The sequence below is a fragment of the Triticum urartu genome, chromosome 5A, assembly GCF_056163025.1.
Source record: "Triticum urartu cultivar PI428250 chromosome 5A, HENAU_Tu73, whole genome shotgun sequence".
Taxonomy (NCBI): Eukaryota; Viridiplantae; Streptophyta; class Magnoliopsida; order Poales; family Poaceae; genus Triticum; species Triticum urartu.
Window position 1 is genome coordinate 573,085,164 of NC_141877.1, and position 22,473 is coordinate 573,107,636.

Sequence of the window (22,473 nt, forward strand, 5' to 3'; positions counted from 1 at the left end):
AACGATCCCGTGTAGCCACGCTGGCTGGGGCCACCACCACGTTGCAAAGAGAGAGAAATCCCATGGCACCCCAGTGTGATTGGGCGGGCTTAGCTTGCTAACGTGTTTTTGTGGTGGCTAGCACCTTTGAGGGGGTCCCCTCCTATGCACAAGAAAAATTTCAAACCTTGGACCTAGTTGCTACAACGTCTTGGCTGTTTACCCCAGATCAACTACACATTGCATACATGTAAATATCACAAACACAGAGATCAAAAACTTTGGACCGAAGGCATGTCTCGTATATTTCTCATTTTTCTCCCACAATGTGTGAAGATAGATAGATACCATGTATGCACATATGCGAATATGACTCAGAAACTTCTATCTCTCACGACTTTTCGGTCATTATACCCTGGCTGGGAATTTGTCAAACGAGTCATTTTCTGATTTCAAGTCCGTCTCAGTCTCGGTAACTAGTATTTTCACAAAGTGTATTCGAAGAGTACGCACTTACATACATTCCCATGGCCCATGGTTATCCAAAGACGAGCACGTGAGCGACTGGGTCGTCAGTTACGAGTTCAGTCATGCTGCACCTTCTTCCTTAGTCCTCCGAAGAACAAAGATTGGACCCATTCTGAGAAACCATCATTAAATGAGTAGCAGCTGCAGCTACTTGTAAACGGAGTACTCTATAAGTAAGCAGGTTTTCGCTGCAAATTAAGCCAAGCAAAACCACTGGCGCTCAGTACTAGCTACTGCCCGAAAGAAAAGAAGAAGCTCGAGTTCCGGTGGTGTCGATCATAGCAAGGCTTGCTGCTGCCACCTCTAGACCTTTAGCTAGCTAGCTAGCTAGCTTAGGTCGATCAAGCGCGCGCATCATATTGGCCGATGGGTAAGCTTTTAAACTCCGCCGACGACCTCGACCGCTTCGACCTCCATGGGCCGAAGGATCTGATGGACCTCGACGAGATTGACTGGTACGTACGTATGTATGTTCTCTACATGCACAAGCCCGATTTATGTATGGTGCTCGCGCCACGACCCACGAGTCCCTCTCGAGTATGTATGTATGTACTCCTATATGTACGTGGCCGCCAGTTATTTAGCGTTGTATATATGATCTCGAACGTGGTTGGCGCTGTCGTCTCTCCTCCACTTTTGTTTCTCCCGGGGGATCTTCCTCTTGAGAAGTGGTAGCTTGGTCGCCGGGGGCTTGCTCTTAGTTTGTCTTGAAAATAAAACCTTTCAATTCTGCTGCAGTAGCTTGTTCTTAGGTGAACCGCGTGATTTCTTTCATGGAAATCCAAAGGGGAGGCACTGCATGCCTAGGTTGATTTCTCCCTCCCTTTATATATATCACAGGGCCAAGGAGGAGCACCGCCGCCGCATCGCCGCCTGCCTCGTCAAAGGCGTTTACGTCCACGAGAACGACAGAGCGGAGCGCAGGGCGGTTAAGCTGGCGCCGGCGTGGTGGGAAAGCTTTGGCTTCCACCTAAAGAAAGAACTCAGAGAGCCGATATACTCCGCCATCGTCGGTGTTGTATTCGACACCATCTACGGTGCCATCTTCGAGTACAGCCCCAGCGCGCCCGGCGACCGGTGCGCTCCACGGTATGTCGTCGCCTTCAGGGGCACAAAGCCGGGGAGTATTCGAGACTACTACCTTGACCTGAAAATAGTGATCAACAAACTGAAGAAACGCACGCGCTGCGTGCAAGCGTGCGCTACGATCGAGGGACTTATGATGGAGGAGGGCCAAGACAGCTGCATCTGGCTCGCCGGGCACTCTCTCGGAGCGGCTGTAGCGCTGGTCGTTGGACGGTACATGATGGTGCAGGAGAAGCCGCCCAACCTCCCGACCTTCCTCTTCAATCCACCGCACGTCTCATTTATAACGTCGATCAACTTGCTGAAGCTGGACCCGGTGGCGAAGGAGAGCGTGCACCGGGTGGGTAACATCTTAAGGGAGGGTGCTGCAAAGGTCTTGCGCTCCCATCGGGAGCGCATGGACAACTTGTTCCAGCGGCTTTCCCCTTGGGTGCCGAATCTGTACGTGCACGAGAAGGACCCCATCTGCCAGGGCTTCATCGACTACTTCGAGCAGCGGCAGAAGTTCATGGAAGGCTCCCACCGTGTTGGCACAACGTTCGCGGCATTCTCTCTCCGTGACGGGTTCTGGCACCTGATTGACAAGGACAAGGACCGGCCGCAACTCCTGCCATCGGCGAAGCTGTGGAAAAGCTGTCTCGACCACGATCCGCACGGTCTCCAACAGTGGTGGAAACAGGACAGCGAGCTCCGCCGCTTGGAGGCCAAGCACTATAGCTACCCTGTGCCTCAAGCACAAACTGCTTCTACCTCTATGCCGGCTTAGCTGTTGCTCCTGGTCGAAGTCAGTTTATCTCTTATTTTTTTCGAATAAATGAAGTTCGTCATCGTAACGTTTTCTTGTTATTAAACCACAGGAACCTGGTGATACCAGGGACCAATTTAGAAATAGAGAATTGTAAACTTCTCTCTTTTTTTTTGAAAACCCCACCCATATATTAATTAACTTAGAATGTTAATACAATCGTTCATTACAGCATGTTCCACACAGGCCGGAACGCTATTAATAAAAACACCATCAGACTTATTATTAAAACTAAACTTAGCTATCTCGTGCGCCACCTTATTAGCTTTCCTGCTAATCTTGAAGATCTTCACATTCGGCAGCATCTTAGAAATACTGAATGCTTCCTTCTTTAGGTCAACAAGGGAAGATCTGTCAAACCTGTAATTTTCAAGAACACCAGCCACAAAAGAACAACCAGTTTCTAATATGATGGGTTGGTGAAGGGTGATACCGATATACAATCCGGAGATTGTCGCTCTAATTTCCGCTTCCTCAGCACTATAGCAGGCTCCAATATAATCCCAAGAGGAAATGATTACTTCTCCAATATGATTCCTGACAACGACCCCCACACTTGCGGCGTTGATTGCCTTCACAAAACTTGCATCGACGTTAATTTCGAAAAACTCCGCGTTGGGAGGTTTCCAACTAACATCCTTCCTCTCCCCATTATTCGAATCCTGAATGCCCTCCCCCAATTCCTTGCCTTTGTAACTTGTCACTCCCTGCGTTTTTGAGTGGCAAGACGAAAAGGAAGCCCAGTAATTATGAACAAAATTTACAGAGGCTGATATGGATTCTTTACCTTTAGCAAAAATCAAATCATTCCTCAAGTGCCAAGCTCTCCATAACGTGAAAATAGTTTGCTCACGCACTGTTGGACTTAATTGATCCAGTAAAATAAGAAACCAATCTGGCCCAGTATTTTTAAAAAGCACTTCGGCAGGCAAATTCCACACTTTTCTCAAAGCCAAACGAAGTGCACGTGCCTTTGGGCAACTCACCAAAGCATGAAAAGTGCATTCATCTTCGATGCCACAAATTGTGCACGTTCTCAGGATTGCTTGATGGTGTTTAACCCTATTAACTTGAACTGCCAAACTATTTGAAGCCACCCGCCAAGCAAAAATTCTAATCTTCTGAGGGACATTAGCTTTCCAGATAATATTCCAGATCCTCCTTTCCCCATTTACTGCTACACTAGAATTTTCCACATTAACCTTCGAGTCCATGAGGTTCTGAGCAAGCCTGTACGCACTCTTAACTGAAAACATGCCACTTTTCTCATGATGCCAGGCAATAAAATCTCCCTCACCCAAATTCAGCGTGCGCAGCTTTAAGATTTCTTCTGCATCATGAGGGTAAAAAAGATGCCTGATGAGATTCTCATCCCACCTCCTAGTAGCTGACCTAAATAACTCGGACACCCATTTGATCCTTGTTCTGTTTTTCTTGGCAGTAATCTTCAGGCCAGACTCCCTAGGAATCCAATTGTCTCTCCATATGTTTATACTGGCCCCATCAACAACTCTCCAGATTACACCCTGTTTCAATAATTCGAGGCCATGCATAATACCTTGCCACGGAAGCGATGACGATTGCGGGAATACAATATCAATAAGATGTCCATGCGGATAATATTTTGCTTTCATCACCTTAGCACACAAAGAGCCGGAAAAACCAATAAACGCCATGCTTGTTTGGCCAGAAGTGCTTGATTAAATAGCCTGAGATCACGAAAGCCCATACCCCCTTCACCTTTTGGTCTTGTCATCTTATCCCAATCCAACCAATGAGTTCTCCTTCTATTCTCGTCATCACCCCACCAAAAATTCTGAATAATTTGCGATAAATCATCACAGAGGGACACGGGAAATTTAAAAATACTCATGTCATAGACCGGAATGGCCTGAATAACAGATTTGATCTCTTTGGTTATAAGTTTTTCCATTTTTCCATTTTTATGTTGTCATGTAAAATTTTGATTTGTAAATCTGTTCTTCTAGCTTGGGTTCAATGCTTCTAGCCTCACTGCAAGCTCTACGTTTTTCGGCATATAATGTGTTGAAGCTGACAGCAATTTTCTCCTCATCCTGCTAATTAACACGAGGTTGGATGGGATTTTTTTTTTCTCGAATACGCATGAGTGTGCGTATCATATATTATAGAAGGAAAGGGTAGAGACCCTCCACATTCAACATCTGTATTTTGATCACAATTGAGTTCACAAAAAAATAATCTATTTCTAATCAAACAAAATAGAGAATTAGGATCCATTCTTGATCCCAACAATATTCATACATTCATAATCAAACAAAAATAATCATAATAGTCATCATGAAAAAAAAGCTACTACATCCAACAAAATATTCACACATTCAAAATCAGAGCAGAACATCATATTTGTCATCATGAAAGAAAAAATAGATCCATTCCCGATCAAACAAAAATATTCATACGTTACCGATCAATAAAAAATTCGAATCCACTACATCCAATAAGATGGGAGGACCAGATCTAAGCCAAACAATATTGCTACCCTCCATACGGGCATAATCTCTACTACTCCCTCCGTTTCTAAATATAAGTCTTTTTAAAGATTCCAATGCAGACTACATACAGAGAAAAATGAGTGAATCTACACTCTAAAATACGTCTATATACATCTGTATGTAGTTCTTATTGAAATATCTAAAAAAAATATTTAGGAACGGTAAAGGTACTTAAAAAGAACTTAAAGTTCTCATTTCACCTTTCTTCCCACTATCCCTTCGTCCAACCTTCTGTGTATGATAATAAATTAACTTAATTTACTTAACTTCTGAACAAGTTCCACTTTAATTTACTTACCAAACTTCGGATCAAAATATAAGGTAATTCATGAGTAGAATTTGATGATCATTTATTTACACAATCGCATTATTATAGACAGGTAAATCACAAGTCAGCGTACTAGAAGATCTATATCCCGTTGCAACCCACGGACACTGTTCTAGTTTACTCAAGAATTATTAACTGTATTCTGACTATGGCTAACATGATAATACAAGTTTGACAAGAGGCCATTAGCGACTTGATCTCAAGCACCAAAGAGGAATAGATAGACCTATCATGGTCACCATTATGGGCCATCTTCACCGCCTCCAAGGCATCGACCTCAATGATCGCTCACATTTCACACCATTGCAAGCCTAAATAAAAAGACTTCACACCATTACAATGCAAGTGAGATTCCTTCCATACATGCACGTATCTCCTCTCTGCAGGAAACCTCTTGACGACATGATTGCCCTAGAATCGGCTCGGAGAACCATTATTACACCTGATTGATTCCCCAAGAGAAAGAGCCATCAGTGATTAGCTTTGCCCATCCCCGAGCTGGTAGGGTCCACTTTCGCGGCGGCTCAACTATCACAATGGCCTGAGAGCATGCAAAGATGATACTGTGACAAGCAAGCGACGGTGGGGCGTGCATCCGCGGCTATACTTGGGACGAGCGACTATCCACGGACCACGGTGGAGGCGAGTGACTGGGAAGCAGCGGAGCAGGACGATGATACGGGGGCGGGAAGATGGACATGTTTGGTGTCGTGGGCGGTGATCGCGGGGAGGAAGAAAACGAGACCACATATTAATTGAAAAAAAATTGAACTGGATGAGACCCCACTAAAATGCCCTCTACATCAACCATTAGATTGGATTAATATGAGACGTACGCAGACTGAAAAGGCTCTTGCGTCGCTCCCTTCCAGGGGCGACTCGGACAGCGATCAAATCGCCTCGATCTCCGATTGCCTCCTCCTCATCGCCGGCGCGTCCCGAGGGCAAAGCTCGTGTGGAGTAGGCGACGACGGCCCCTTCTGCGGTGGGAGGCGTCTTTCTCGAAAAGGGGAACTCCTGGCAGCGCGGCGTCGGGCGGAGGGCGGCTCTGATCAGACTGGAGCAGCGTCGCACCTCTCGCATCTCAGGCGTCAGCGACCTGCGGCTTCTCGGCCTGGGGTCGCTGGTGCTGGCTCACACGGCGCTGGCTACTGCCCGTCCCTAGGGGATCGGATCTGTGCAGATCTGGCCTCCTATGTGGTGGTCGTGCCTCGCGGGCAGGGTGGCAGCGCCTTCCCCCCCTCCTTGCTCCGGTGTTGGTCGGGGCGGTGCTGGGGCTGACCACCGTGGATCTGGCGGCTTGCCCGTGTATCTGGCGGTGGTGGTGCTCGGGCTGTGGGCAGCGCGGGCCGGTGTCCTCCGCCATGGCGTCGATGGCGTCGGCGTGGTGTGGTGGCGGTCTTGTGCTCTTATTGCATCACTGCAACGATCCACATGATCGGTCCTTGATCTGACTGTCTATGTGTTACGGAACTACTGTCGAAGATCTTGCCCAAAAATATCTGGATCAGATAGAATTCGGTCGTGTGCGCCCATATCAGCCTACGCGGTTTCATGAGGGCGCGGCGTGAAGCTTGATCTGCTGGTTGTTGACACCATGTAACATGTCGGTATCTTGATTTTCATGACACAGACAGCAGCGTAAAAAGTCATGATTGTTGAGGTCGGAGGATCAGTAAGGCGGAGAGGGCTTTGGAGATGATGGAGTCATCCAGGTGTTTCATAACTTTCAGAAGCAGCAATGACAAGTGGGATCGGCAGTACTGGAGGATTTCATTTTTTATGGTGCTCCTCGGATGCCGAGCCGTGACTTTTAGGGTGAAAACCTAAGGTCCGGTCTTCATTGATAGTGTCTAGCAATTGCTTTGCCGAAGGTATTGTTTTGAAAGCGCGGTCTTTCTTCAAGATGAAAACTTATAATCTTAGATCGGGCGATGACATTGCTTGTGCATTGTTATTTTTAAGGCGTTGTTTTTGAAGACTTTTTATAATTTTTTAATGTTGCCTTTGGTGGTGGTTTATGTGCTGCAGCTGACCGAAGTTGATTATTGTGGCAAGGTCTTTGTTCTTTTTTACCTTTCTTTTTTATCTTATTTTCAGGTTGCGTGCATCCTAAATGTTTTTGTGACATCTTGTTAATGTAGAGATTGGGTGAACATCTTCACAATATTAATATATTTTCTTTAGAAGAAAAAATATATAGCACGTACACGAACAAGCTAAGCGTGTGGAAAGCAAGAGCTAATGCTTGTCAGAGCAAAGCTCGGTAAATCCATTTCTTTTAAAGGAGAAGAGCCCTCGGCCTCTGCATCAGTATGGTGCATGCAGTCATTTTATTTAACGAAAATACAAACATAAAGTCTGAGAACGACGCCGAAAAGAGCCTAAATAAAGCAAAAAGCAAAAGTATAAGATGTCACATCTGGCGAAAAACAGGCTATAATGACTAAATATCTAGCCTATTATTAGCTCGCTATCTAAATCGATTGAATATAGTCCGTGCTATTATTTCTCACTGGTTAAACCCAGTTACCAAAAGTTTTCTGTATTCTGCAGGGTGAGTAAGGACTATGTATGAATTCAAGCAGTGACTGTGTAGATAACCTGCAAAAGTTGGTAAAATAATCGCCCTTGCTACACACTTTGCGATGCTAGTACTAAATACTGATTACTACCACCAAGAAATTAAGCCAGATTATGGATCACCGAAGCTGTCGCCTCTCCTCTGTAACTCTGTTCGACCTTTGATTGATCCGTGGATATGAACTGCATACCTAACCTTCTGCCGCTGGCTTTCAGACCGACACGGCTTGCATCCTGTACGAGGCGGTCGGCTACATACGCTTCCTACACGGCCAGGTTCAGGTACGCTAGTACGTATACCGCATACCTACATGAGTTGTTCGTCTACTACGTCCGCATGCTAACACTGTCACTTGCCAGGCCGTCAGCACGCCGCACCTGGAGCGCCCGCCGCCCGCCGCGCCGCGCGTCCCACTCCCGGTAAGAGCAGACGCCGATCGAGCCGGCGCCATTAAGATCTGTCGCAGCGCTCCCTCGGTGCCACTGTCTGGTTGGTCAACATATACTGATCTGACGTGTGGTTTTACGGACGATGTGCAGGCGGTGGTGGAGCCGAGCGACCTGAGGAGCCGGGGGCTGTGCCTGGTGCCGGTCTCCTGCGGCGACCGCGTCGCAGCCGTCGACGTCTGTCCGTTGGTGCCGGCGATGGGGTAGACGGCCGAGGAGGAGGAGGAGGACAACGAGGCTGCTGCCCCTACGATGCTCCGCCTGCGTGGCGATCATCATCCCGGGCAAACGGTCTAGCTGACAGTGACTGCAACACTCCCTGCAGGCTTGTCAATTTTACAGCATCTGAAGGGTTTAGAGACTTCGATCAGACTCGGGGTTAATCGGTACTGTTACGACTCCATCGGGTTGTTGTTGTTCTTCTGGAGCGGCTCTGTGCATCCATGTTCAGACGTTAGTAAAATGTGCATGTACAAAACAGAGGGTGGTGGACAAATTTGATGCATATTCCGGTAAAAAAATAAATCAAAACAGAGGCAAAAGTTTTACCTCATCCATTAACTAAGAAGAAGGTTAGTTAACAGAAAATCGGATAAAAACCGTTACAAATTTGCGCACTCATGTGAACTACTTCCGAGCTATGCAGCCACATGACCACCCAATGGATACACCCAACACAGAACACCAATGAAACCCCAACGGTTCACTAGAACTTCAGAAGCATCTAAAGACAGAGATAATTAACACATCTGAGCCCACATTTGCAGCCTAGACAACTGTATCATGGAAGCACTTGCACATTCCCGTTGTCGCCACCCTTCTTTCTATTGCACTTGCTAGATTTCTTCTTACGGATGTCAGGTTGAGGGTCAACGTCATCCTTCCTGCATTTATCCCTCAATGCATTCTGCCTCAAGAGACATCCAATCTTGTTTTGGATTTAGCATCCAAATTAGATAGGTATTCGACAAGCTTGATGGAGAACAAGTCCCCGAGGTTAGGCTCCGGCACATCGGCCACAACAATATCATCAGCCACATGAACATCTCACTCATGTGAACCATATGTCTGATGGACTCAGGCGAGTGCCTGGCAGCACTGTCAAGAGTAACGCCCTCCTCATCCACAGCCACCTTTGCCAACATATCGGTCGTCGCAACATCCTCAACCTCGGATACCACTGGCACGATGGATATATGCACGTCTAGCCGCTCACATGACAGAGATGAATCATGTTCCTCACACGAGGTAGCCGATGTGTGATGCTCCATGGAGGTGAAGTAGGACTCATGCATAGCTCATTTCGGGCATGATCTGCACTACCGGAGCCATCAGCACGAGGATGGATTCACCCTCATAGGTAGGCAACACAAGGGACAAGGCAGACATTGACGACGAATTGTCCCTAACACGAGGGGAGAAATATCCATATAGCTTCACCCTGTAAAGTAGGGTCTAGTATATTGTCCTTATATACGTATTTGTATATATATGTAAATGTAATTATAATCGTCTATATATTGAGACGTGAGGCTGGATGTCAACCACCCACGCAAAACCCTAAACCTGTGTTTTATCTTGGTATCAGCCAGGTCGGGCCGCCGCCACACGTCCCTCGCGCTGCCGCCCGATCCCATCTTCCGCGTCGCCGCCGCTACTAGCTAGCTTCCGCGTTGCCGCCGCCGCTAGCTAGCTACGCTCAGGAACCATCCAGCTGCTTGCTAGCTGGCTAGCTTTGCCCGTACGCGGTCGCTGCTTCCGATCGCTACCACTGCTTCCGTTCGCTGCCGCCGTGCGAGCCATCTTCCGCGTCGCCGCCGCATCTTGCTTCGCTGCCGCCGCGCGCTGTCCCATCCGCGCCGCCGCTGCGATGTCATCCGCCGCTATGCCCGATGCCCAAACCGTCGGCGCCATCGTCTCTTCCCCCGTCGCCTCGATCCCCGCCGCGCTCGCCATCCCGACGATCTCCGTCCGCCTCGGTCGTCACAACTTCATGCTCTGGGGGGGGGGGGGATCACTAGCACCGTTCTTGCCGGTGCCAACCTCCACGGACACCTCGATGGCACCAAGGGGCGGCACCGACCAAAACACTCGTTGTCGGCACCGGTGACGCTGCTACTACCGTCACCAACCCAGAGTACCACCAATGGTGGGTTCAAGATCAACGCATTAAGGGGCTTCTTCTCACCTCCATGGATGAGGATATTGCATGCCAACTCATTGGCTGCGAGTCAACGCATGCGGTATGGACAGCCGTCACCGCCATGTTCGGCGCCCAGAGCCGCGCCAATGTCCGCCACATCCGGCGGCAACTTCAGTCGCTGAGGAAGGACGATATGTCTGCCGTGGAATACATGCACAAGATGAAGGCCCTGGCCGACACTATGGCCGCCGCCGGCTCTCCGATCCGCGATGATGAGCTTATTGATCACATCCTCACCGGCCTTGGCTCCGCCTACAACTCCATCGCCGCCTCCTTGGGCGTGAGTAATGCACCCATGCCCTACTCCAGTTTTTACTCATTGGTTCTGTCCATCGAGGCGCTGCAGGCACAACAGAGTGCGGTGGAGGGGTGGTCTCCCTCTGCGAACGCCGTGACCTGTTCGGGTTCGTACGGCGCGGGCGGACGCGCGCCCTACTCCGATCCCTATCCCTCCCATGGTGGGGGGCGCCTGGCTAATTAATGGACATGGTCAGCCAGGGCAGAACCGCTAGGGCGGTAATGGCGACAACACTGGCGGCCATGACTGCAACGCTGGTTATGCTGGCTATGGCCGGCAAGGTGGAGGGGCAACGCCGGCAACAACAACAACGGCGGAGGAGGTGGGTGTCGCAACCGCTAGCGTCCCCGGTGCCAAATTTGCAAGAACTGGGGCCATGAAGCCGACGACTGTCGCAAGCGCTATGATCAGGATCACAACTCCCGCACCGCAAACTCGGCCTCCACCAACACCGTCGACTTCCCTTGGGTGCTGGATACCGGGGCTACGGATCACTTGACCAATGATCTTGAGCGCCTCCAGGTTCACGAGCGCTATGACGGCAAGGATCAGGTTCAGGTGACCAATGGTGCAGGTTTGTCTATTTCACACATTGGTCATTCACGTTTACCCGGCTCATCTCTTCAACTGCATAACATCCGTCATGTTCCACACATCAGCCAGCATCTTCTCTCTGTTTATCGTCTTCTTTGTGATAATGACGTCTTTGTTGAATTCCACCGTCGTTTTTTCCTTGTTAAGGACAAAGCAACCAGGCGCGTCATCCTTCACGGTAGAAGTTACGGGGGGTCTATCCGGTCCCCTTCGCTCGTGCGTCATCTTCATCGTCTCGCCGTGCCTCCTCCGGTGTTCGAGTTTCGTCGTCGCAATGGCATCAACGTCTTGGTCATCCTACAAATAATGTGGTCACTTCCATTGTTCGGAGTCATGACCTTCCGTCTTCTAGTTCAAATAATTCACCGTTAGTTTGTGATGCCTGTCAACGTGCTGAGAGTCATCAACTCCCTTATTCTACTTCGTTTCATATCACTACTGTACCTGTTGAATTAATACATTCAGATGTTTGGGGTCCCGCTCTTGCTTCGTCGGGAGGGTACAAGTATTATGTTAGTTTTATTGATGACTACACGCGCTTCACCTAGATTTATTTGCTTAAACACAAGTCTGATGTTGAGCAAGTTTTCTACAACTTTCAGGCTCATGTCGAATGCCTTCTAGATTATAAAATCAAGGCCGTTCAGTCCGACTGGGGTGGTGAATACCACAAACTCCATCACTACTTTCAACGCACGGGCATCTCTCACCGAGTGCCATGTCCACATACCTCTCAGCAGAACGGTATTGCCGAGCGCAAACACCGACATTTGGTCGAGACCGGTCTTGCCTTGCTAGCGCACTCCTCTCTTCCACTTCGGTTTTGGGATGAGGCTTTTCTTATGGCATGTTACCTCATCAACCGTATGCCCACTCCGGTTCTAAACAAGGACACACCTCTGTTCCATCCGTTTCATGTTTAGCCCAACTACTCCTTCCTTCGGATTTTTGGGTGTGCTTGCTGGCCTAGTCTCCGCAAGTACAATGCTCACAAGCTCGAGTTTCGATCCAAGATGTGTGTTTTCCTTGGCTATAGTCCTTTGCACAAGGGCTATAAGTGTCTTGACCGTACCTCCGATCGGATATACATCTCTCGTGATGTTGTTTTCGACGAGACTGTGTTCCCTTACTCTCAACTCGACGTTTCGGTTGATCCTGCTTCTCTTGAACATGCACTCACTTTTCCCTCCGATGAACCGGTTCCGGATGTCCATGTGCCTAAATATGACATGTCCTATTTGTCATCTAACTTGTCTTTTGCAGGTGATATTGCTTTGAGTTCTCCCCAGGTACATGTTGCTGCTCCGACGCCTCCTGATACGCCCGACATGCATGTCCCACCGCCCGACGGAGGCGTGGCTGCCTCGCCCAATGACACGACTGCGGACGCGGCTGGGTCACCACCCTCGCCCGGTCCGTCGCCCGGGCCGCCACCCTCGCCTGGGCCGGTCGAGCACACCATTGTCTCTAGGCCCGTGTCGCCCCTTGCTGAGGTCCCCTCAGCCGCGACACCCTCGGCAGAGCCCTCATCGCCGTCGTCTTCTCCTACTGGCGATGCAGCTCCGGTGCATGCTATGGTTACGCGCCAACGTGATCATACGCGCAAGGAGAAGTCTTACACTGATGGCACAGTTCGGTATGACTCTCGCCGCTGTGCCTTCTTCGCCGTGCCGGTTTCCCATCGTGATGCTCTGGGTGAACCTGCCTGGCGTGCCGCCATGTCCGAGGAGTTTGCTGCTCTCCGTCACACTAACACCTGGGTGTTGGTGCCTCGGCCTCCTGGTGTTAATATTGTGAGCTGCAAGTGGATTTTCAAAACCAAGCATTGTCCGGATGGGTCTGTTGATAAGCACAAAGCTCGTCTTGTTGCTCGCGGTTTCACTCAACAACATGGGATTGACTACAGAGATACTTTTACCCCTGTGGTGAAGCCTTCCATGGTTCGCTTGGTTCTGTCTCTTGCTGTGTCTCGTGGCTACAGATTGAAGTGAGCAATGCCTTTTTACATGGGTTCTTGGCCGAAGATGTGTACATGCAGCAGCCACCTGGGTTCGAGGATGCCACTTATCCCTCCCATGTCTGCAAACTTCAGCGGTCTATTTATGGTCTCAAGCAGTCGCCCCATGCCTGGTATGCTCGTTTGAGTCTGCGCCTTTCGCAGCTCAGTTTTGTTGCCTCCAGATCAGATGCATCTCTGTTCATCTTCTCCCAGGGTACTATACAGATATACGTGCTGGTGTACGTTGATGATATTGTGATTGCTGGCTCTACCCCCGCCGTGGTGGATCGTCTTGTGCAGTCGTTGTCTGCTAGCTTTTCCATCAAAGACTTGGGTCGCCTCGAGTACTTTCTTGGTTTGGAAGCGTCCTTTCATTCAGGGGGCATGACCTTGACGCAGAAAAGTATGCTTTGGATCTTCTTCATCGCGTCAACATGGAGAACTGCAAGGCCACTTCCACTCCGCTTGCTACATCTGAGAGTCTCTCACGTCATAGTGGTGCACTACTGGGTAGAGATGACTCCTTTCGGTATCGCAGTGTGGTTGGAGCACTTCAGTATTTGACCCTCACTCGTCCTGATATCTCCTTCGCAGTGAACAAAGTGTGTCAGTTCCTATCTCAGCCAACGGAGGATCATTGGGAAGCAGTCAAGCGTATTCTGAGATATGTCAAAGGTACGCTAGACATGGGACTACGGATTCGTAAGTCTAGATTTACTAGAGTGAGTATATTCACCGATGCAGACTGGGCAGGCTGTGTTGATGATAGGCACTCCACTGGTGGTTTTGCTATATTTGTTGGACCTAGCCTTGTATCTCAGATCTCGAAGAAGCAACCCACAGTCTCGATATCAAGCACCGAGGAAGAGTATAAGGCATTGGCCAATGGCGCAGCTGAAGCCATTTGGATAGACTCATTTCTCACAGAACTTGGAGTCCCACGGCAGCGCACTCCTATGTTGTGGTGTGATAATTTAGGGGCAACTTACCTAACGGCGAATCCAGTGTTTCATGCTCGGACTAAACACATTGAGATTGATTTCCACTTTGTGAGAGAATGAGTAGCTACTTGTGAACTAGAAGTCAGGTTTATTTCTACAGATGATCAGTTAGCGGATGTATTTACTAAACCCACTACTAGACAGATGCTAGACCGTTTTAGAACCAATCTGAATCTTGTATGTAGTTCAGATTGAGGGGGCATGTAAAGTAGGGTCTAGTATATTGTCCTTGTATACGTATTTGTACACGTATGTAATTGTAATTGTGATCGTCTATATATTGAGACGTGAGGCTGGATGTCAACCACCCACGCAAAACCCTAAACATGTGTTTTAACTCATCCACTGCCTTCCGCGGAGCCAACACCAGACATATTTGGAGAACACGGCTTTGAATTGGTCTACAATATAGCCGGCACAAGGGAGAACCCGCTCAGAGCAGCCTCCTCTTGCTCTAGAAAGCTCCCTGCTTGTGTCAGCCAAATTCGCAGCACCTCACACTGATTTGCCATAGTAGACCGCAGCACCACACTAGATTGAGTTTCCATGCTAGTGGTAGTAGAGACGACTGATGCCCAAGCCCATGACCAAGCGCCTCGGAGGGGAGCCCGAACTTATTTGGACACTCACATGAACCTGGAGCTCCGCGAGCATGGCAACCGTTCTCCAAACAGTAGGAGCACTGAAAAGGATCTCTGCAAATACCTGCAGGGTGTTCGGGAGCGAGACATCTACAACATCTACCATGAAGCCAAGATGAAATGGGCCAGAGAGCCAATGTTGGGGTTAGTGATGTCGGACGCCGCGGGCCGTGTCACGTCAACACCTCATACCACCCCTCGCTCGTCATGACCTTAGGCCCCATACACGGCGGAGCATGGGAAGTCGGCGGCATCTGCGGGACTATATCCTCGTTCCTGTTACTCTCGCCGTTGCTGGCGAGGGAGACCCACATCACATGCCTCCTCGTTCCCGCTACTCTCTTTGTCCAAGGGGACATTTTTTAACGTTGAGCTCAGTGACGGGAGCGGATTAAATCTTGACCAAGTCAAACGTACTACCTGGCAACACTAGGCGAAACACCACGTGCAGCAACAACTTACACAAGCTCGAAGAGAGTGCAGAGAGGTGTGATCAAGGATTCACTAAGAACAGGATTTCACCTTCCTTTATATATAAGGTCAAATGATACAAGATGTTAATATAATCATCAAACAGAACTAACCAAAGATAACTAGGCAAACACCGCCGACAATGCACCATGAACGCTCTACTGGCCGCTACCTGCTAGCCGCCAACCACAAGCATAAGAATGATAAAACCACAATTAGAAGCTATCAAGGCTACCGATAAAAAACAAACTTGTATCTCCTGGATGGAACCGTCGGTGCTTTGCATAACATCCTCACCAAACTGTCGTCGGAGAGAGCCCTCTGCCCTCTCACTCAGATCAAGGAGTGTCAACCATGCTGGCAAGCAGAAAGGACCGAGAGACCCGATGACGTGGTCACATGTATAGGAGAGGAGGCAAAGAAGACTGCCAGAGACATGAGCCAAAGATTACATATTTACTATTATATATGCATGTGGCATATCACCGTTTCTAATCCGAGCTATGTTCTATTAATGTATCATCTTTAAATCCAACATGATCCGGTATTTGAATCCACATCCGACTGCTATCCATGCCATTTCCAAATCTAAAAACCAATTAGCACTATCCAACTGTGCTCCATTTACCCATCTCCATATCAAAAGAAGTTTCACCTTATTAGACCGACTCCATCTCATGACTGACAGATTTGAGAACCATTCGGCTGCAGTTGGTGAAGGAAATATGCCCTAGAGGCAATAATAAAGTTGTTATTTATTTTTCCTTATATCATGATAAATGTTTATTATTCATGCTAGAATTGTACTAACCAGAAACTTAGTACATGTGTGAATACATAGATAAATAGAGTGTCACTAGTTTGCCTCTACTTGACTAGCTCGTTGAATCAATGATGGTTATGTTTCCTAACCATAGACATGAGTTGTCATTTTATTAACAGGATCACATCATTAGAGAATGATGTGATTGACTTGACCCATTCGTTAGCTTAGCACGATGGTCATTTAGTTTGTTGCTATTGCTTTCTCCACAACTTATACATGTTCCTATGACTATGAGATCATGCAACTCCCGAATACCGGAGGAACATTTTGTGTGCTACCAAACGTCACAACGTAACTAGGTGATTATAAAGGTGCTCTACAGGTGTCTCTGATAGTGTTTGTTGAGTTGGCATAGATCGAGATTAGGATTTGTCACTCTGATTGTCGGAGAGGTATCTCTGGGCCCTCTCGGTAATGTACATCACTATAAGCCTTGCAAGCAATGTAGCTAATAAGTTAGTTACGGGATGTAGAATTACGGAATGAGTAAAGAGACTTGCCAGTAACGAGATTGAACTAGGTATTGAGATACCGACGATCGAATCTCGGGCAAGTAACATACTGATGACAAAGGGAACAACGTATATCGTTATGCGGTTTGACCGATAAATATCTTCATAGAATATGTAGGAACAAATATGAGCATCCAGGTTCCACTATTAGTTATTGACCGGAGACGTGTCTCGGTCATGTCTACATAGTTCTCGAGCCCATAGGGTCCGCACGCTTAATGTTCGGTGATGATCGGTATTATGAGTTTATGTGTTTTGATGAACTGAAGGTAGTTCAGAGTCCCGGATGTGATCACGGACATGAAGAGGAGTCTCGAAATGGCCGAGAAGTAAAGATCGATATATTGGAAGCCTATGTTTGGACATCTGAATGGTTCCGGATAAGTTCGGGCATTTTCCGGAGTACCGAGAGGTTACCGGAACCCCCGAGAGGTATATGGGCCTTATTGGGCCATAGTGGCAGAGAGGAGAAGGGAGCAAAGGAGGGGGCGCGCCCCCCTAAGCCCAATCCGAATTGGGAGGGGGGCCGGCCCCCCTTTCCTTCCTCCCCCTTCCTTCTCTCCTAATCCAACTAGGGAAGGGGGGGATCCTACTCCCGGTGGGAGTAGGACTCCCCTTGGGGCGCGCCTAGGAGGCCGGCCCCCTCCCCCTCCTCCACTCATTTATATACGGGGGAGGGGGCACCCCATAGACACACAAGTTGATCATTGATCTTTTAGCTGTGTGCGGTGCCCCCCTCCACCATAATCCACCTCGGTCATATCGTAGTGGTGCTTAGGCAAAGCCCTGTTCCGGTAGCAACATCATCACCGTCATCACGTCGTCGTGCTGACGAAAATCTCCCTCGACACTCCGCTGGATCGTGAGTTCGTGGGACGTCACCGAGCTAAACTTGTGCAGATCGCGGAGGTGCCATACCTTCGGTGCTAGGATCGGTCGATCGTGAAGACGTACGACTACATCAACCACGTTGTCATAACTCTTCCGCTTACGGTCTACGAGGGTACGTGCACAACACTCTTCCCTCTCGTTGCTATGCATCACCATGATCTTGCGTGTGCGTAGGAATTTTTTTGAAATTACGGCGTTCCCCAACAGTGGCATCCGAGCCAGGTTTATGCGTAGATGTTATATGCACGATTAGAACACAAAGGAGTTGTGGGCGTGGGTATATACATATTGCTTGCCGTCACTAGTTGATTCTTGATTCAGCGGTATTGTTGGATGAAGCGGCCCAGACCGACATTACGCGTACGCTTACACGAGACTGGTTCTACCGACGTGCTTCGCACACAGGTGGCTGGCGGGTGTCAGTTTCTCCAACTTTAGTTGAATCGGATTCAATGAATAGGGTTTTTTCTGAAGATCAAAAAGCAACCGTTATACCGCGTTGTGGTTTTGGATGCGTAGGTAAGAACGGTTCTTGCTCAGCCCGTAGCAGCCATTTAAAACTTGCAACAACAAAGTAGAGGACGTCTAACTTGTTTTTGCAGGGCATGGTGTGATGTGATATGGTCAAGACATGATGCTAAATTTTATTGTATGATATGATCATGTTTTGCAACACAGTTATCGGCAACTAGCAGGAGCCATATGGTTGTCGCTTTATTTTATGAGATGCAATCGCCATGTAATTGATTTACTTTATCACTAAGCGGTAGCGATAGTCGTAGAAGCAATAGTTGGCGAGTCGACAATGATGCTTCGATGGAGATCAAGGTGTCAAGCCGGTGACGATGGTGATCATGACGGTGCTTTGGAGATGGAGATCAAAGGCACAAGATGATGATGGCCATATCATATCACTTATATTGATTGCATGTGATGTTTATCATTTATGTATCTTATTTTGCTTAGTTCGGCACTAGCATTATAAGATGATCTCTCACTAAATTTCAAGGTATAAGTGTTCTCCCTGAGTATGCACCGTTGCTATAGTTCGTCGTGCCGAGACACCACGTGATGATCGGGTGTGATAAGCTCTACGTTCACACACAATGGGTGCAAGCCAGTTTTGCACACACGGAATACTCGGGTTAAACTTGACGAGCCTAGCATATGCATATATGGCCTCGGAACACTGAGACCGAAAGGTCGAGCGTGAATCATATACTAGATATGATCAACATAGTGATGTTCACCATTGAAAACTACTCCACCTCACATGATGATCAGACGTGGTTTAGTTGATATGGATCACATGATCACTTAGATGATTAGAGAGATGTTTATCTAAGTGGGATTTCTTAAGTAATTTGATTAATTGAACTTTAATTTATCATGAACTTAGTACCTGATAGTATTTTGCATGTCTATGTTGTTGTAGATACATGTCCCGTGCTGTTGTTCTGTTGAATTTTAATGCGTTCCTAGGGAAAGCTAAGTTGAAAGATGATGGTAGCAACTACACGGACTTGGTTTGTAACTTGAGGATTATCCTCATTGCTGCACAGAAGAATTACGTCCTGGAAGCACTGCTAGGTGACAAATCCGCTGCAGGAGCAACGCCAGATGTTGTGAACACCTGGCAGAGCAAAGCTGATGACTACTCGATAGTTCAGTGTGAATGCTTTACGGCTTAGAACTGGGACTTCAAAGACATTTTGAACATCATGGAGCATATGAGATGTTCCAGGAGTTGAAGTTAATATTTCAAGCAAATGCCTGGATTGAGAGATATGAAGTCTCCAATAAGTTCTACAGCTGGAAGATAGAGGAGAATAGTTCTGTCAGTGAACATATACTCAGAATGTCTGGGTACCACAACCACTTGACTCAACTGGGAGTTAATCTTCTTGATGATAGTGTCATTGACAGAGTTCTTCAATCACTGCCACCAAACTACAAGAGCTTCGTGATGAACTGTAATATGCAAGGGATGGATAGGACGATTCCTGAGCTCTTCACAATGCTAAAGGCCGTGGAGGTAGAAATCAAAAAGGAGCATCAAGTGTTGATGGTCAACAAGACCACCAGTTTCAAGAAAAAGGTTAAAGGGAAGAAGGGGAACTTCAAGAAGAACAGCAAGCCAGTTGCTGCTCAAGTGAAGAAACCCAAGTCTGGACCTAAGCCTGAGACTGAGTACTTCTACTACAAAGGAACTGGTCACTAGAAGCGGAACTGCACCAAGTATTTGGCGGAGAAGAAGGATGGCAAAGTGAAAGGTATATTTGATATACATGTTATTGATGTGTACCTTACTAATGCTCGCAGTAGTGCCTGGGTATTTGATACTGGTTCAGTTGCTAACATTTGCAACTCGAAACATGGGCTACGGATTAAGCAAAGATTGGCTAAGGACGAGGTGACGATGCGCGTGGGAAATGGTTCCAAAGTCAATGTGATCGCTATCGGCACACTACCTCTACATCTACCTTTGGGATTAGTTTTAGACCTAAATAATTGTTATTTGGTGCCAGCGTTGAGCATGCACATTATATCTGGATCTTGTTTGATGGGAGAAAGTTATTCATTTAAATCAGAGAATAATGGTTGTTCTATTTATATGAGTAATATCTTTATGGTCATGCACCCTTGATGAGTGGTCTATTTTTACTAAATCTTGATAGTAGTGATACACATGTTCGTAGCATTCAAGCCAAAAGATGCAGAGTTGATAATGATAGTGCAACTTATTTGTGGCATTGTCGTTTAGGTCATATTGGTGTAAAGCGCATGAAGAAACTCCATTCTGATGGACTTCTGGAATCACTTGGTACTTGCGTACCATGCCTCATGGGCAAGATGACTAAAACTCTGTTCTCCAGAACAATGGAGCGAGCAACAGAGTTATTAGAAACCATAGATGCTGATGTATGTGGTCCAATGAACATTGAAGCTCGCGCTGGATATCGCTATTTTCTCACCTTCACAGATGATTTGAGCAGATATGGGTATATCTACTTAATGAAACATAAGCCTGAAACATTTGAAAAGTTCAAAGAATTTTAGAGTGAAGTGGAAAATCATCGTAACAAGAAAATCAAGTTTCTACGATCTGATCGTGGAGGTGAATATTTGAGTTATGAGTTTGAACTTCATTTGAAACAATGCAGAATAGTTTCGCAACTCATGCCACCTGGAACACCACAACGTAATGGTGTGTCTGAACGTCGTAATCACACTTTATTAGATATGGTGCGATCTATGATGTCTCTCACTGATTTACTGCTATTGTTTTGGGGTTATGCTTTAGAGACAGCTGCATTCACGTTAAATAGGGCACCATCTAAATCCGTTGAGACGACACCTTATGAACTGTGGTTTGGCAAGAAACCCATGTTGTCATTTCTTAAAGTTTGGGGTTGCGATGCTTATGTGAAAAAACTTCAACCTGATAAGCTCGAACCCAAATTTGGAGAAATGTGTCTTCATAGGATACCCAAAGGAGATTGTTGGGTACACCTTCTATCACAGATCCGAAGGCAAGATATTCGTTGCTAAGAATGGCTCATTTCTAGAGAAGGAGTTTCTCTCAAAAGAAGTGAGTGGGAGGAAAGTAGAACTTGACGAGGTAATTGTACCTTCTCTCTTATTGGAAAGTAGTTCATCACTGAAATCAGTTCCAGTGATTCCTACACCAGTAAGTAAGGAAGCTAATGATGATGATCATGAAACTTCTGATCAAGTTACTACCGAACCTCATAGGTCAACCAGAGTAAGATCCGCATCAGAGTGGTACGGTAATCCTATTCTGGAAGTCATGTTACTTGACCATGACGAACCTATGAACTACGAGGAAGCGATGATGAGCCCAGATTCCGCAAAATGGCTTGAGGCCATGAAATATGAGATGGGATCCATCTATTAGAACAAAGTATGGACTTTGGTTGACTTGCCCGATGATTGACATGCCATAGAGAATAAATGGATCTTCAAGAAGAAGACTGACGCTGACGGTAATATTACTGTCTACAAAGCTTGACTTGTTGCAAAAGGTTTTCAACAAGTTCAAGGAGTTGACTATGATGAGACTTTCTCACCCGTCGCGATGCTTAAGTCCGTCCGAATCATGTTAGCAATTGCCGCATTTTATGATTATGAAATTTGGCAAATGGATGTCAAAATTGCATTCCTTAATGGATATCTTAAAGAAGAGTTGTATATGATGCAACCAGAAGGTTTTGTGGATCCAGAAGGTGCTAACAAAGTGTGCAAGCTTCAGCGATCCATTTATGGACTGGTGCAAGCCTGTCGGAGTTGGCATATATGCTTTGATAGTGTGATCAAAGCATATGGTTTTATACAGACTTTTGGAGAAGCCTGTATTTACAAGAAAGTGAGTGGGAGCTCCATAGCATTTCTGATATTATATGTAAATGACATATTATTGATCGGAAATGATACTAAATTTCTGAATAGCATAAAAGGATACTTGAATAAGAATTTTTCAATGAAAGACCTCAGTGAAGCTGCTTATATATTGGGCATCAAGATCTATAGAGATAGATCAAGATGCTTAATTGGACTTTCACAAAGCACATACCTTCATAAAGTATTACAAGGTGTGAAGTAGAGTCAAACTCAATGCCCGACCACTGCAGAAGATAGAGAGAAAATGAAAGGTGTTCCCTATGCTTCAGCCATAGGCTCTATCATGTATGCAATGCTGTGTACTAGACCTGATGTGTGCCTTGCT

General features: G+C 47.0%; 1 protein-coding gene across 1 annotated transcript; it reads left to right on the forward strand.

Annotated features, from left to right (window-relative positions):
• The first annotated feature begins 685 nt into the window (after positions 1-685).
• Positions 686-7,031, forward strand: LOC125526574 (GDSL esterase/lipase At4g10955-like). Its single transcript, XM_048691237.2, has 2 exons — positions 686-962; positions 1,348-7,031. The coding sequence occupies exons 1-2, from the start codon at positions 874-876 to the stop codon at positions 2,357-2,359; spliced, it is 1,101 nt and encodes a 366-aa protein (XP_048547194.2). The 5' UTR covers positions 686-873; the 3' UTR covers positions 2,360-7,031.
• Positions 7,032-22,473: the final 15,442 nt, after the last annotated feature.